The 16,730-nt window shown below is 45.7% G+C and overlaps 1 protein-coding gene across 2 annotated transcripts in view; it reads left to right on the top strand.

Annotated features, from left to right (window-relative positions):
* Positions 1–16,730, top strand: part of CAPN1 (calpain 1) — a 45,566-nt gene that overhangs the window by 4,194 nt on the left and 24,642 nt on the right. The window contains exons 1-4 of one of the 2 annotated variants that reach the window (XM_083416973.1): positions 5,556–5,668; positions 11,838–12,128; positions 13,560–13,629; positions 16,527–16,645. In XM_083416973.1, coding sequence (XP_083273099.1) covers positions 11,862–12,128; positions 13,560–13,629; positions 16,527–16,645 — 456 coding nt within the window. In that variant the 5' untranslated portion in view covers positions 5,556–5,668; positions 11,838–11,861. Of the gene's footprint in view, positions 1–5,555; positions 5,669–11,837; positions 12,129–13,559; positions 13,630–16,526; positions 16,646–16,730 lie in introns of those variants that run through there. The other variant, XM_083416972.1, reaches the window with a different exon arrangement.

The raw sequence follows: 16,730 nt of genomic DNA on the forward strand, positions 1-16,730 counted from the left end.
TGCTGCCAGTCTGTGTAGACAACACTCGACTAGATGCACCAAGTAGTGCAAGGCAACTTTCTGAATATGAAAGAATGACTCTTCTGTGCCCTCATAAAGGCAGTATTTTGCCTCCAGCATAGCAAAGCTAGAAAGAGCATGAAATTTCCCCGCTTGTAGCAGGAGAGTCTCGCCCTTCGTTTGAGGCTCCTGTTCTGTTGTCAGGTTTTTGATGGTGAGAGAGAGAAAGTGAGAACTGTATCAACTCTCAAAGGAGGAGGAAACTTAGTAGGCTCTAAACAACTGAGTTATATTATCAAGCTTCTTTCCTCTGTTGCTTACCAGCACAGAGTACATTGAACTCGTTCCCCTGTGAAAAAATAGCAGAATGCATGTTGTGGTCATTTTATGGTGTCATTGTTTGGGGAAAAAACATGTTTGCCTCTTTTCCTGAGTATCCACAGCGGTTTTTCTTTCTGCTCACAGATGACTGAGCAGGGTGGGGGGAATTAGCAAGGACTTGGGTAGAAACTTTTCGTAGACCTACTCGCAACGCTTACTCTTCTTGAACTCTGACATTTGTTGCAATGACTTACAAAAGGCGAAGAATCTTTGTTTCTGTTCAGCTTTGGTACAGCTTTGTTGCAAACTTGCCCTGTTCCCATCTCTCTCTCTCTTCCTTCCCCACCCCACTTTGGTGGTTCTTAATTTCATTCAGATAGTTTCATACTATAGAGCTCTACCTCCGGTTGTCAGAAGCACTGTGCCTCTGAAGAACAGCTGGTGGGCACTGCAGGTGAGGGAGCTGCTGTTGTGTTGAGGTTCTGTTTGCAGGATTTCCATGGGCACCTGGACCTTAGGCTTGACCCGACGGAGCTCTTTTGATGTTAACCCACACAGCTGAAGGCCCATCATTAGCCTGAACAGCGACCTTGTCAAGTGTCTGAAGCAAGCAGTCAAAACAAGATTGATCTCCTGGTGGAGCACCACGAAGGCCTGCGCTTCGACTGATGCCTTGCAAGTTGGGCAGGCCTCTGCTGTGCTGTGGTTAAGAGTTCTTTGGAAACCAGGAAGAGAAGTTTGCATTAATTCTAGTTAAGCATTATATCCGCATCAAGGAAACAGTAGCGTGGTGTTCTGCTTTTCTCAGACCTCGCCAGGAATACGATTCGCTGTTCTGGGCACGGCAGTTTAAGGAGGGTACAGTGGTACCTCGGGTTAAGAACTTAATTCATTCTGGAGGTCCATTCTTAACCTGAAACTGTTCTTAACCTAAGGTACCACTTTAGCTAATGGGGCCTCTTGCTGCTGCTGCATGATTTCTGTTCTTATCCTGAAGCAAAGTTCTTAACCCGAGGTACTATTTCTGTGTTAGCGGAGTCTGTAACCTGAAGCGTCTGTAACCTGAAGCATCTGTAACCCGAGGTACCACTGTATTGTCAAACTGGAATGTGTCCAGACTGTCACCGACCTTTCATATGTCTTTGATCACAACTCTCATCAGCCCCAATTAGCGTGGCTGTAGTCCCATCCACTCATACAGGTGTGCTGTCTGGGGCTGGTGGGAGCTGTAATCCCAAACATTGGCTTGGCAAAGGCTGGTCCAGAAGAAGGTGGGAGAGATGGTGTGAGGAGGCATGAGATCAGGTCTGGCAGCGCAGGGTTGACAGAGTTGGGTATGCTTTAGCCTGGAGAAGGCACCCTGTAGAGGCAACACATCACCTTCGCCTGTTGCCCTGGCTCAACAAATCCACTTCAGAAACAAAAGCAGGACTTTATGAAGTTAGCAAAGTTCAGTGCTTTTATTTTTTTCTGGGGGGACACAGAGGTATGCATACCCCTAAACATTTTGTGAATCTAAGTTTGGCCTCATTGAGGGGCAGTATTTCAATACGAGTAGGAAAATGAGAATACCCATAAACGTTTTTTTAAAAGAAAAAAAGCACTGGAAAAGTTTATGAGGAATTGAATTGAAAAATGTGGGATTTGTTGGTACCCGTCTTTCTTGAGAGGCAATAGAGTGCACCTCCAGGGGTGAAGTTAAACCACTGCGTTAGCAGCAATGAAGCAGCCCCCAAAATTTTGCCAAGTGTATTTCGCACCTGGCTATTGGCCACTTGCAACACATCCTATAGAATTCTGTCTGATCTGCACAATCTGAATGAATTTCAGGAATTCAAAGTCTTGCAGTTTTTGGTGTCTGCTGGAAAAATGGGCAGTGATGGAGCAGCTGGGTCTCTCTAGGCTAGGAGAATATTCTGTCATCGTGGTGTCAGAGTCACTTGTTGCCACCAATCCTTTGCCTGAGGGGGAAAAGGATGCAAAGGGCCTTCAGAGGTGAGAAGTCTTCTTGAGCCACTGAAACACAGCCTCGGGGTAACCTTGGATGTCATCAAGGCACAATAAACCCAGTGAACCACGGTTATATCTACCCCAGGCCAGGCTTAAGATGGAGGTTTCCAGTTTAGTAGGGGGCGGAAATTAACAAGCTTTTTTCTTCCCGGTAATCTGTTGGTGGTAATGTATATAAAGCCGTGCATAATCTTATTTGTGGGGAAATGGAGAGGATCTCTTTCCATATGTCTCTAGGCTTAAAGCAAATGAGGGCAGGTTTGCGTTTTGTCTTGATGGTGGTTAGAAACAAGGCCTTGATATGAATAGTTGAACAGCAGTGATACAGATGTAGTGCTTTACAGTCCTTTAGTGATATAATATAAAAATATAAAAATACATAGCATTTAAAAAAAACCACACACATCTCCCATAGGTGGCAATATGAGCTCCCCCCAGAAGCTGCAGGGAGGGTGGGGTGTAATTTTGTCAGTGTCACAACTCGGGAAGTGCGAAGCCCGCAGTCCTCTTGTTGTACTGTGATTTAATTTACTCATTTTATTTCATTTAACACTATGTACATACTGCTTGGTTGTAAATAAAACCTCTAAGCACTTTGCAAACAGAAAAGGAAAACATCAAAATTGTCAATAAAATAAAAAATTAAAAGCAGATAAAAAAAAAGTTCAAAAAATGTAATTAATATCAACAGTTCAGTTAAGAGCAGATTAAACCACATGCTGGCTTCTATGCATCGGGGTAGGTTTCCCTGAACAAAAGTATTTTAAAGGTAAAGGTAAAGGGACCCCTGACCATTAGGTCCAGTCGTGACCGACTCTGGGGTTGTAGCGCTCATCTCGCTTTATTGGCCGAGGGAGCCGGCGTTTGTCTGCAGACAGCTTCTGAGTCATGTGGCCAGCATGACTAAGCCGCTTCTGGCGAAGCAGAGCAGCGCACGGAAATGCCGTTTACCTTCCCGCCGGAGCGGTACCTATTTATCTACTTGCACTTTGTGCTTTAGAACTGCTAGGTTGGCAGGAGCAGGGACCGAGCAATGGGAGCTCACCCCGTTGCGGGGATTCGAACCGCCGACCTTCTGATTGGCAAGTCCTAGGCCCTGTGGTTTAACCCACAGCGCCACCCGCGTCCCTAAAAGTATTTTAGCAGGTGCCTAAAAGATTGCAGCGAAGGCACCTTGCTTGATTCCTGATAGGGAATTCCAAAGAAAGAGTGCTGCCATGCTAAAAGATCAGTTTCTTCCAAGTGTAAAAGCAAAACTACTATATCTGGTTTTGCTCTAAGAAACAAAAAGTGATTGCCCCTATATCTGCTGTGCATGCAGAGTCTCTGCAGGGTTTCAAGAAGGAAGTATCTCCCAGTCCCACTTGGAGATGGCAGAGATTTTCGCATACAAGGCAGATGCTCTACAGCCCTCGCCCTCCCTAGACGTGTGACATACTCATGGTTGGTCCCCAGTCTGGGATGGTTGCCAGTTCACAGCCAGCCTTCACTTTCCAAATTATTAATTTCACTTGCAAATTGGCACTATTTACTCAGCTGCGGGGGTTTGGTTGGATCTGCTCCCTGGCTCGAGGTGTCTGTGGGACTTCATGTTCCCGGTTTTGGCACTTATCCCTTGACTTGCAAGACAGGAGGATTCCAGAGCAGGACGTGCTCTGTTTTTGGAGACTACAAAGCCCATCATCCCTAGCTGGCAGGACCAGTGGTCAGGGATGATGAGAATTGTAGTCCAAAAGCAGCTGGAGACCCAGGTTTGAGAAACCCTGCTTTGCAACATGGATGTAGGACCCATGGCCCTCCAGTTGTTGCTAGACTACAACTCCCATCATCCCTGACCAACGGGCATGGTTGGCTGGGGCTGATGGGACCTGAGAGTCAATAGTGTCTTGGAGGACACCAGATCACCCAGCCCCTGTTGTATAAAGAAAGCAGCTGCCCCTTCTCATCCTTTTGTACTTGAGATCCTTCTAAGTCTGCAGTCCTGTATGCCTTTGCTTGGAAGCAAGTCCCATTGAACCAAAGACTTTCTTCTGAGTAAACAGGCATATAAATTTTAACATTTTACCCCCCCCCCCGAGAACCTAGAGGACGGATTTACTAAAGTTCCCTTCAGGGATAGGTACTGCCCATGCAATTATTTAGAGGAGGAATGATATAACTTTGACTTTCGAGGTGTTGCTGAACAATAACTTCCATCTGCCCCAGCAAGCATGGCTGACATCTCCAGCAACACCCAATTTATTAATTAATTAGGTCTGTTGTTCTGTTCTGTGTCTGACCTGAGATCTGTTGCTATACAGCTTCAGATCCTCAGATTGGCACGTTTGATAAACAGATAACATGCCCCCCCCCCCCATGGAGAAGGGGAGGTTCCAAATTGGGGAGCTGGTGTGTTTTTCTGGAGCAACCAGTGGTTTTACAATATTGACAAGATCAGCGATGGATGTTCCCCATTGGGGACTGGTGAGGTGAAATGCAAGGAGCCCAGTAGAAGCCAGAGCCTATGGACAAACCTTTGAACTATACAGAGCTCTTTGTCTGCCAAACCAAAGGATTATATCTGGTGCTAATCTTACTCAGATTAATGGAAATGAATGGCTCTGCATTAGTCATTTCCATTATTTTCTGTGGGTCTACTTTGAGCAGGACTAGCACTGAATGCAACTGGAAGCATATCCACTGCCCATCACAACTTCAGTAGTTGTGATCTTTGAAGCCAAAGTCTTCAAACACCACCCCAGGGTTTTCTACTGTTTTTTGGGGGGGTGGGGAGGAAAAACAAAAGCTCTCAAATTCTGAGCAAGCGGGTCTTGTTGATTCTTGTGTTTTGCTCACCTTTTCTCCCGCTGATAATACCTTTCGCAAGTCTAAACACATTAATTTCTTGCTCGGGTGTGGCTTTTGAGCACAGTGCGCCAGGCGCAAAAGTACGTACAAAGGAGAGGGTTGCGGCGAGGGTGACTCACTGGGAGCCGGGTTATCTCTGTGCCTGGCTTTACCTGAAAGACCTGTCATGATATTAATGCAAATAGAAGGGGGAAGGTATTAACGGCTGACAGGTTTATAAGATTCCCTTTCTCTGCAATCTCTTCCACCTAACCCATTGTTGCCTTGGTCCTCTGGCTTGAAAAATAATGGCAGCCCTATTTGCATTTTGCGGGTACTGCCCTTTGGGACTGGGGTGGGTGGGCAGGAGGAGGGGAGCCCCACAGGAGGTGGAGCCAGAGGCAGAGCCAAAGCCAACAAGAGGCAGAGGCAATTAATTCTAGTTTTGTCTCCATTTTCCTCCCTGTCTGCACAACGGAGACAGAAGAGAAGGAAGCTGACAGGCCTGACTGTAAATATGAAGGCCAGCAGGTGGATGCTGGCTGAACACCTATTAGCCTTGCCAGGAATCATCTATCTATTCATTAATTCACTCAGTCACTGCCCCACTCACGAAAGTATAGAAATGGTGTTGTCAGATCAGACCACCAGAAAGAGACTGGTTTTAAAGAAGATTGTGAAACGTTAAAAACACAGTGTAAAAAAAAATGTTAGAATGCAAATAGGATTTGAGTAAGAGCAGCAGTGGAGGCGAACTTTTTGGTTTTTATTGTGGGGCAGGCTTTCCCAAACTCGGCCCTCCAGATGTTTTTTGGGCCTACAACTCCCATGATCCCTAGCTAGCAGGACCAGTGGTCAGGGATGATGGGAACTGTAGACTCAAAACATCTGGAGGGCCGAGGTTGAGGAAGCCTGTTGAGGTAAGATGAAGATATAGAGTAACTATAATATGTAGCATTAATTGAAATTTTGAGGGAACCATGGAGGGAAGGGAAGTCGTAGGTGGAATGATTGCTAAATTTGAAACGCTGTCGGATTGTTTATTTGTTGAAAACTTATAGAAAGAAAATTATAAAGAATAGAAAGGGGAGGGGAGACCATATCTCTGGTCTGGGATTCCTTTCTCAAGAGTGGACAGCCTCATGGCTCCTGGAAGCTCATGAGATGTGGCAATCCAGCCTTGCTGTTTATTCCAAAGCCTCTGGTATTCGGCAGTGCATTTGCCTCTGAACTGGGAGGCTCCATTTGTCCAGTCCTCTTTTAAAGCCAAAGGTGGCCACATTGCCTCCTGTGGAAGTGAGTTCCGTAGTTTCAGCTATGTGCTGTGTGAAGAAGGTCTGTCCTCCTGAACTGGCTTCCGTGGATGTCCCGGAGCTTCTAGCATTATGAGAAACAGAAAACTTTTTCTCTGTCCACTTTCTGCATGCCTCAGGTCATAAACATGGCCGGAGGGTATGGTTCTCCCAGGCTCGCCTTGCCGAGGGTGGGGTGGGTGGATGTCTTTATGTGCATGCCAAATGTCTCATCTGATTGACTCGTGTTGGGTTAATCTTCTGCACATGCACAAGCTCTGTAAACCTCCCCAGACATAGTGAAAGACAGCCCTCCACACTGCTTTACCAAACTCACACATACCCTGCATTCAAGATTGCAGGAAATAAAATCTCTTTAAAATCCCATATCTATGAATTAGGAATTACAGTCGTACTTCGGCTCCCAAACACCTTGGGAGTTGAACGTTCCAGCTCCCGGAAGATTGAAAACCGGAAGTGAGTGTTCCTGTTTTCAAATGTTCTTTTGGAAGCCGAACGCCCGACGGGGCTTCTGATGAGAAGCCGCGCTTTGGAAGTCGAACGTTTTGGAAACCAAATGGACTTCCAGAATGGATTCTGTTCGACTTCTGAAGTACAACTGTACCAGCAAAGCAGAGGAAGAAGGATATTTTGCTAGACTCCAGAGTAGGGATTGGGAAGAAATTGGATCTTGTTTCCATTTTAAGAAGAAACCACCTAATTCACACTTGTTGAACCAATGCATGAACCCAGAGATGGTTATCCTTCAAAATGTGCATTTCTCTGAAATTTGCAGTGCAGTTCTCCCACCAACCAGTGTTTACAAAAATGTGATTATTAGAGGAAAGTGTGCATAAGAATGCATATATTAGTGAAAATGAGAAAATTGCTAGCAAAAAATAATAATGTGTATGTTAGTCAAAACAGCACACAAAAAATTGGGTTGTATCCAACAAAGAAGAGATACAGTGAAATACAATTCACTGTATCTACTCTTTGCTGGATACAACCCAAATTTTTCAGTGGGTCTAAATACAGCCATCTGTTTATTAGGAGAAATTGACAATTAAACCCTGACAAATGTTCGTAAGAATTTTAAAAAGCACAACCAAATTACTAGAGAAATATGGAGAACTGAATTTGAGATTCAAAAAATGAGAAACAAGAAATGAGAGATTCATTTATCCCTTGTCCGAAGAGACGATTTTGCTGGCGTAAAGTACTAGTAAGTCAGTGAAGAAAATGGATTTCCTTGGAGGGGCCTTTCCTGAGGAACACCATTCACCAAATATCTACCGGTATTCTTTTTGCAATAGATCTATCATCACATTTGCTTTAAACTTTGTTTTCATCCCTCACCCCACACACCTTTTTCTGCAAATGTGTGCTAAACCTTCCCCAAAGCTGGGCTGAACTCCAGAACCTGTCTTCCAGGGACAGCCCAAAATATTTACATTCCCGAGGTGGAAATTCCTAAATGACATTTGCCCTCTACAGCATTGTTGTTGTTGTTTTATTTTAAAAAATAGTAGTAGTAGTAGTAATAATAATAATAATAATAGAATAATAGTTTGGAATACTTCATCCTTATTTGTCTGTCTGTCTACTTACTGTAAGAACGAAATACTTTTTTTAAAGGCCTAAGTTCGTCATGTCCATTAATTTCAATGCATCTCCTCTGAGTAGGATTAACTTTGGATATGATCCGAGGTTTCCAGGTCTGAGAGTCCCCATTCCAGGCAAGGATATGTACATAAACCCTGACATTCCTCTCTACAAATGAACAGCCAGCAGAACTGGCGCAAGGGAAGGTGATCTGTCTTGCTATTCAGCAGATGTAGCTGTGCTACACACACAGACACACACAGAGAGGCTCTGATACAGTTGCTGATACCATTTTGGGCTTCTGACTGCTTGGAGCTGGAATGCCATGGGTAGGACAGATGGCATTTTGCAAGCGTTGGCAGTCTGTAGGGGTGAGTGGATCCCTCAGTTTCGGTTTCTCATTTTTTACAGCCTTACAGTTCTCCACATTTCTATATCGGTTTGCAATTATTATTATTCGAAAGACCCTCATGGAAATTCATCAGCATTTTAGAGCACTCTTCCCTAACAGACACATTTATTTATTTATTACAAAGGAGTTTCTTCAAATATTTACGCATAGTTTATGTTATCTTCATTGATATGTGCAATTCAATACGTAAAATGCATGTTTGTAACAAGCTTTTGCGTTGCAAAATTCAGATAAATGCAAAATTCACAGGACAGCTTGAGTTTGTTTTTTGGAAACATGTGAATTGAGTCGTTTGGCCTTGAAATGCAACCTGGACCAATTTTCTCCTCTTTCCTTATCTGCACTCCATGTTTGTTTATATTTTTTAAAAGCACCCATCTATTTCTATCTAACCCAAATTCTACTCCTAGAGAAGCTGGATGCCAAACCCCGCATAGATTATGCAAATGCAACAGATTAGTATAATTGCAGTTCATTTGCATGATTTCAAAGCCTCCTTCCCTAACCCCTGGCTTCTGAGATGACACGAGGCATTGCCAGCATGCCTCTTTCAAGGAAAGAGTGCAACATTTGAGACTTCTTAGCATAGAGAAGAGGCAAGCGACCATTCACTGTATTTATTTTTCCTAATTTGAACTATAAAATGGTGGTTTTCTTGAGTCAAAATGAGAGTACCCCTAAACATTTTTTTAGAAAAAAAAGCACTGGGAGTTCTAACACTAGAACTCATGGGTGAAGCTGAGCATTGAAAGAATCAGGACAGGCAAAAAAAAAAAAAAGGGGGGGGAGACTTCACACAGTTGAAATTTGCTCCCTCAGGAGGCAGCGATGGCCACCAACTTGGATGGCTTTAAAAGAGGATTGGTGGTGCAGCAATAGATTGGCTTGCACGTTTGCAAAGCTAAGCAGGGTCCGGTATGGTTTCAAATTGGATGGGAGACCATGTGTTGAGATGCTTGCATTGCCGGGGGTTGGACTTAGATGGCCCTCAGGGTCCCTTCCAACTCTGCAATTCATGAAAGATAAGGCTATCAGTGTCTATTAATCCTGTTGGTGATGCCCTGCTTCCATCGCTGGAGGCAGTAGGCTTCTGAAAGCTAGTTGCTGGAAACGGCGAAGAGTGTTCTTCTGCTTGGGGCATCATGCTTGGGGGCTTCCTGCAGGCATCTGTTGGGCCGCTGTGACAGCAGGATGCAGGATTAGCTTGGCTTGGGCCTGATCCAGCAGAGCTCTTCTTGTGTTCAAGCTTGTCTTCACAGCCATAAGAGCTAGGAAGCTGAAACTTGCTTTTCTTTAAAAGCAAGCAAGATGGGAGTCTTGGGGAAATTGGTCTCCAGACTGCTGCCTTCTGCATCCCCCGCCTCTTGCATTCCTTCTGCAACCGCTGTGCTCCAGCCGAGTGCAACTTGGGAGGAAGGCCTGTGACTCAGCGGCAAAGCTTGTAACTTTTTGCACAAAAAGGCTCCATCTGCAGGCAAGGGCGTCTGACCGGCAACACCCCTCCAAGGTTCAGGCAAGGGTCTTCCCAGCTATGCTAGGGATTTGACCTGTGCTCCTTCTACCACTAAGCTACAACCCTTCCTCTAAAAAAGGAAGTCAGGTGACCTCAACACCTGATACACCTGAAGCACTCTTCTACCAGGTGAGCAGTCATGGACAAGCCTAGAAATAGTAGTTTGTTAAAGGTGCTGGAAGTTTGAGCTCTGTGAGGTTAATGCTGTGAACTAACTACAGTTCCCAGCACTCTTTGGGGGAGACGCTGATGATGTGGATGAGATAATAATAATAATAATAATAATAATAATAATAATACCCCATCGTTCAGCCCAGACACTGAGGTCCAGTGCCAAAGGCCTTCTGGTGGTTCCTTCACTGCGAGAAGCGAGGTTACAGGGAACCAGGCAAAGGGCCTTCTCAGTAGTGGCACCTGCCCTGTGGAATGCCCTCCCATCATAAGTCAAGGAAATAAACAACTATCTGACTTTTAGAAGACATCTGAAGGCAGCCCTGTTCAGGGAAGTTTTTAATGTTTTATTGTGTTTTTAATATTCTGTTGGAAGCTGCCCAGAGTGGCTGGGGAAACCCAGCCAGATGGGCAGGGTATTATTATTATTATTATTATTATTATTATTATTATTATTATGTCATGATGCTTAAAGTAGCATAAGTGCATTAAATGTGTGATGTGAGAGTCTAGCCCTCATGGTTTCCTTGGGACATAGGAAGCTGCCTTAGATAAGATCAGACTATTTGTCTACCTAACCCAATATTGTCTGCACTAACTGGCAGCAGCTCTTCAGGGTCTTCAGGGGGTTGGATTGCTCAGCTGAGCAGAAAGTGGTCTTCCCCAACACCGGCTCCCTGATCCTTTTTTAAACTGGAGATGCCAAGAATTGAACACAGGACCTTCTGCAGGCAAAGCAGGTCATCTGCCACTGAGTTGCAGTCCTTCTGTGGGGCTTCTAGAAGTAAAAAGAACAAATTTCAGCCAATTTTGGACCATTTTCTTCAAAAGGAAAGATATTTTCGCAGGCAGCTCTACAATCCAAAGGATTCCAGGAGGATGTCCCCTTCTACCCAAATAACGTAATCATATTGTGCAGTGTTTTGTTCTCTTAATTTGGCTTCTAGTGTACTTTGTCTGTATTTTACTTTATTCTTAAGTTATTTTGAGGCACTGTGTGTATATAAAGTAATTAAAAAATATAATAAATAATGATAATGATACTAAAGCTTCCCTTTTCTAGGGTTGCCGTATTTCAAAAAGTAAAAACCAGGGCACCCCCAAAAATTGTTGCGCTTTCTAAAGGAAAACCCGACAGTTGTTGCGCTTTCTTTTTTACGGAAACACCAAAACACACACACAATTTCTCAGTTTACTTGCTGAAGATCCAGGACAAGCCGCTGCCTTCCAGAAATCCCCACCCCACCCCCGGACATCACTTCCACCTTTGAAATCCTGGTAATGTCTGGGAAATCCCGGACGTATGACAGCTCTACCCTTTCCCCTCTCAGTAATTGTGAGGACTAGAGACTTAGCATTCTTAAAGAACCAGGAGGGGCAAGAGGAAATCTGAAAGGTTGAGGGGCTATACTGATGGTGCTCTGTACTCCCTTTTTGTTTTGCCTGTTCCATTGGCAATTTTCCATACTGCTCTGAGAAATATCCTCATTTCTGTCTAGGAACCGAGGAATATGCTTTACACTGATTCAGACCTTTGGTATATCTAGCTTGGCATTGTCTGAACGAACTGGCAGCGACTGTCCAGAGTTTCTGGAGATGCTGAGGATTGAGCCTTCTACATGCCAAGCAAATGCTCTACCACTGAGCCACAGCTCTGTGTGTTTAATGCCATCTTTATCTGTTTCAGGAGGGCTTCACCCAGTTGCCCAAGATGTCGGAAGAGGTCATTGTGCCTATCTACTGCACGGGGGTCTCCGCTCAGGTCCAGAAGCAGCGGGCCAAAGACCTGGGCTTGGGTAAAAACGAGAATGCAATCAAGTACCTGAACCAGGATTACGAGAGGCTTCGCAATGAGTGCTTGCAGAGTGGAGCCCTTTTCAGGGATGACACCTTCCCCGCCACGGCCTCTTCCCTGGGTTTCAAGGAGCTTGGGCCGAACTCCTCCAAGACGTATGGAGTCAAGTGGAAACGGCCTACGGTGAGACTCAAGAAATGGCGCAGGTTGCAACCCAGAATATCTTTGACCTCGAGTTATGTCTTGCTGTTGGCATCAGTTTAGCCCAGGCATAGGCAAATTTAGCCCTCCAGATGTTTTTGGGACTACAATTCCCATAATCCCTGAACACTGGTCCTGTAAACTAAGGATCATGGGAGTTGTAGTCCCAAAACATCTGGAGGGGGGAGTTTGCCTATGCCTGGTTTAGCCCATCTAGAAAATGGGCGTAGTAGTTCTGTGTAGGTAAGCTTCAGTTATTTGGGTACACAGGAAAGCCGCAGAGTTGTGTTACCGTTCTGAAAACTCAGCTTCCCAAGAACCTCCTTTTTACACTCAAGTTTCTAGCCCTTATGGGGTATGGAGAGTACACATTAGATAGTGTGGATTCAATTGTGGAGCATCTGGCTGACTTGCTGCCTTTACTCAGCATCTCCAGGTAAAGCAAGGAAAGACGCCTACCTGAAAATCTGGAGAGCTACTCCCGGTCAGTGCAGACAATACTGAGCTTGATTAGGCTGACTCAGTACCTGTGTTCGCATAGTAATGTCTGCTGATCTCCCCGAAGCCAAATAGGACTCCCAGTAGTCAAGGCTTCATGCCAGAATGAATTAAGCAAAGTGGTAAAAGCAAAACAGTGGAATTAATTATGGAGAACGTAAGAGAATATGCATATAGGTTTAACCTGCATTTTTAAGGCAGGCTACAGAGCTGAGCTTTCCTCGGGGAAAAGAGTTTCACTTTTTACTTAATGTGCGGAGTACACACGGCCCTGATGATCAAAAGCCCTCCCAGCCTGATAGTTGTATAAAAGGTAAACAAGATAAAGGGTTGGTGCAACTTTGGCATTAGGCAGCCGGCCGGCCCCTCACCCTGCAGTTCCTTTTCCCCTTTCCCAGGTAGAGGCAAATCATAATGCAATGCTTCTGAATACCAGTTGCTGGAAACAGCAGGAGAATAAGGTGCTCTTTGAGCTCAGGTCCTGCTTGCGGGTTTCCCAGAGGCATCAGAAGGTTGGCGGTTCGAATCCCCGTGATGGGATGATCTCCCGTTGCTCGGTCCCTGCTCCTGCCAACCTAGCAGTTCAAAAGCATGTCAAAGTGCAAGTAGATAAATAGGTACCACTCCGGCGGGAAAGTAAACGGCGTTTCCGTGCGTTGATCTGGTTCACCAGAAGTGGCTTGGTCATGCTGGCCACATGACCCAGAAGCTGTACACCGGCTCCCTCGGCCTGTAAAGCAAGATGAGCGCAGCAACCCCAGAGTTGTCCGCGATTGGACCTAATGGTCAGGGGTCCCTTTACCTTTACCTTTGGCCTGATACAGCAGGCTCTTCCTCTTAGACATTTAAGAGCAACAGCAGCAGCAGCAACAACAACAACAGCAAACTAGCCCGCCTCCCTCTTGTGTATTTCAGGAACTGTGCCGCAACCCTCTCTTCATTGTGGACGGGGCGACCCGCACAGACGTCTGCCAAGGAGCTCTGGGTAAGGAGGGTTCACCTGAGGCTGAGAGGCTGTCTGCCAGACATGGGCGCTAAGCACCCCAAAAAGCAAGGGGGTCACTGAAGCCAGGTCTCCTCTCTCACCCACCCTTAGTTCTTTCCCACCTTCCTCCCTTGCTTCTTGCAGGACAAGGCTGTGGTCTTTGTTGTATAGGAGATCCTAGGAAGAGCTTGGCTGCTGGATCAGGCCAAAGGGTGCCCTTCCAGTTTTTGCAGCCAGGTGTCCATGGGAAGCCCTTAGCCATGTCTGTTGATTTCAGTGGGTGTATTCTGGGGTGGGAGTTAGTTGGACACCACCCATAGGCGTAGCCAGGGGAGCAGGTGGGGCAGCTGCCCACACCCATAATCAAGTAAATAAATAAAAACACCTATCTAAAAGTAGAAATTTGTGGAAAGATTATGACAGATTTTTATGACCACTTGGGATCAAAAGAAATTTAAAATGACGGTTGTTGAGACATTTCATTCCAAATCTGCTAGACAGAATCAGACAGAGGATGGTGACAGGTGTGTGTCCTCCCCCCCCCTAGAAATCTTTGCTACGCCCAAGATACTACCCATCCCAAAGAAAAAAAGGTTGCTCAAATTTATATGTTGGAAACAGACGGACAGCTTTTCTGTTTTCTTCAGGTAGACAAAACCTACTGATAACTTGGAAGGCAAAGGTTTTGATGCAATTTCTGGTTGTTGTTTTCCCGCTGGCCCTTCGTTTATTTTTCTGTGTTTTATCGGCATGGCTTGTTTTCTGTTACGACGAGAAGTACAATTTTGAAAGGACATTGGAGCCTTTCTGGGTGTGTCCTGATTGTGCAACAGCAGCCGCAGAGCCCCCTGAGCATATGACGCGACTTCCTCACTCTCTCTGGCCTTCCTACCATTCCTGCCTGGCTGTTTTCTTTTTGGCTTGGCTGTTTTGAAACTGTCAGGTCACGGTCATCGAGGGAAACTTCCCGACAGCTGCAGGAAACACACCCTCCTCAGTGTTTCTTCTCCTCCTCCCTCTCTCACACCACACACCATTTATCTGATCAGAGCCCTGCAGGCAGGCGTGGTCTCCTCTGCACCCGTCCCCGGGGCAGAGCGGCAGCTTCAGGGCTCAAAGACAGCAGACTGGTGTCTGCGCTTACTCCAAAAGAAGTTTGCATTTCAGAGAAACAACTAAGTTTGTGGGGTGGGGGAAACAGTGTTTGTCAAAAACTCAGGTATATAAGCTAGGCGCCAAATGACTCCTTAAACCAAGGTTGCAGTCGCCAAAGAGAATGTTTCATTGCCATTTTGGGGCAAGGGGGCTCTAAAGTCTTATTTTTCAAATGATGGGCTGACTGGTGGATTCTTAGTTAAACATCTAGTTCAGATGACAACCTTGAGCCTAGGTTAAGAGCTCTGAGAACTTAAAGAAGAAATGTCCTTTGATCCAGGGAGAGTCCACATATATACCATATTCTTCCATGTATAACACGCCACCGTGTATAACCCCCCCCCCTATTTTTGGGGACTCAAAATTAAGAAAATGGGGAGAGATTGCCCCCGTGTATAAGACTACCTCCCCTTTTAACATTATTTTTAGTTAAAAGACCTAGTCTTATACACGGAAAAGTACAGTATTTTGGCCAATTCCAACTTCTTTTTCTTAATGACGACTGCTCCTGCTCTGGCTGCACAGACAAAGCAACTTGGTTCCTGAAATTCATTCCTATTATGCAGATTAAATATAACTGATAGAATTCTACAGGATGAGGTATTTGTGTGTGAATGCGGTCCAGATCCAGTGATCCCAAGACATCAGGTGCCATCCTGGCGCCCAGGCATCCTCACTTGGTCGCAAGTGGTCGGAAGCTAGGTGCAAAATGCGCCTGGCACCTGGCTAATTTCGAACACTAGAGAAAGCACCCCACCCACCCAGAGATCAGGAACCGGGCAGGCAGCTGGTAGTCCACTTGGGCTAAGGCAGTGTTTCTCAAACCAGTTTCAGGTGGCCCTGGCTGTTCCATAGCACCAGAGGCTCCTGGTCCGCTGAGTGAAGATGGCTGGCAGACCGGAAAGTTCCAGGGAGGGTGAGGGAAGGGAAGCCTCCCTCCCCTGAGGGGAAAGGGCCAGAGGAGGTGCTGAGGGGAATTAGGAGGTGAAATAATGAAAGGTGAATATTTGTTCAAATAAATAGAATGGGAAAAGAAAGGAAGGGAATAAGACAGGAGAACTGTTACTAGTCCGCAGAGGAAGGATGAAAGGAACTGGCAGTTTTGGGGAGGGTACGAGGGGGGAAAAGGTACATGTTGGTCGTGAAAGGAGAATACAGAAGAAAAAGCTCTCTCCACTTGGAGCTTCTGGGGCAGCAGATGCTCCCTGAAATGAGGGGGCTCTCAGGATGCCTCCAAAACAAAGTCTCCTCACAACTTTCAGGATCCTTTATGAAACTACACTTCCCATGATGCTTTGGGGGAAGCCACATCTGCTCAGAGTGGCATGATGCATAGTGCAGATGGGGCCTTGGTCATGTCCACTAATGCTAACAGGCCTACGCTGAATATCCCTAATGTTGGATGCAACAGCCTCGCCAAATAATTTTACACACACACACAATGATACCTCTATACAGTGGTACCTCGGGTTACATACGCTTCAGGTTACATACTCCGCTAACCCAGAACTAGTACCTCGGGTGAAGAACTTTGCTTCAGGATGAGAACAGAAATCGTGCTCTGGCTGCGCGGCAGCAGCAGGAGGCCCCATTAGCTAAAGTGGTGCTTCAGGTTAAGAACAGTTTCAGGTTAAGAACGGACCTCCGGAACGAATTAAGTACATAACTAGAGGTACCACTATATATAAATAGCTGTTGTTTTTGTTTTAACTGGCTGGCTTTCCCTTTGCCTCTCCATCCAGGTGACTGCTGGCTCCTGGCGGCCATTGCCTCCCTCACCCTGAATGACCCTCTTCTGCACCGCGTTGTCCCCCATGGGCAGAGCTTCCAGAATGGGTACGCTGGCATCTTCCACTTCCAGGTGAGCACCTGCCTTGCTGCAAACCTTGTTACTCAAAGCACTGCCTCTCTCTCTGTGTGTGTTTTTAAATTGGATGTATTTTGTA

The sequence above is a fragment of the Podarcis tiliguerta genome, assembly GCF_965153285.1.
Source record: "Podarcis tiliguerta genome assembly, chromosome: 16".
In the NCBI taxonomy this organism is placed as follows: domain Eukaryota; kingdom Metazoa; phylum Chordata; class Lepidosauria; order Squamata; family Lacertidae; genus Podarcis; species Podarcis tiliguerta.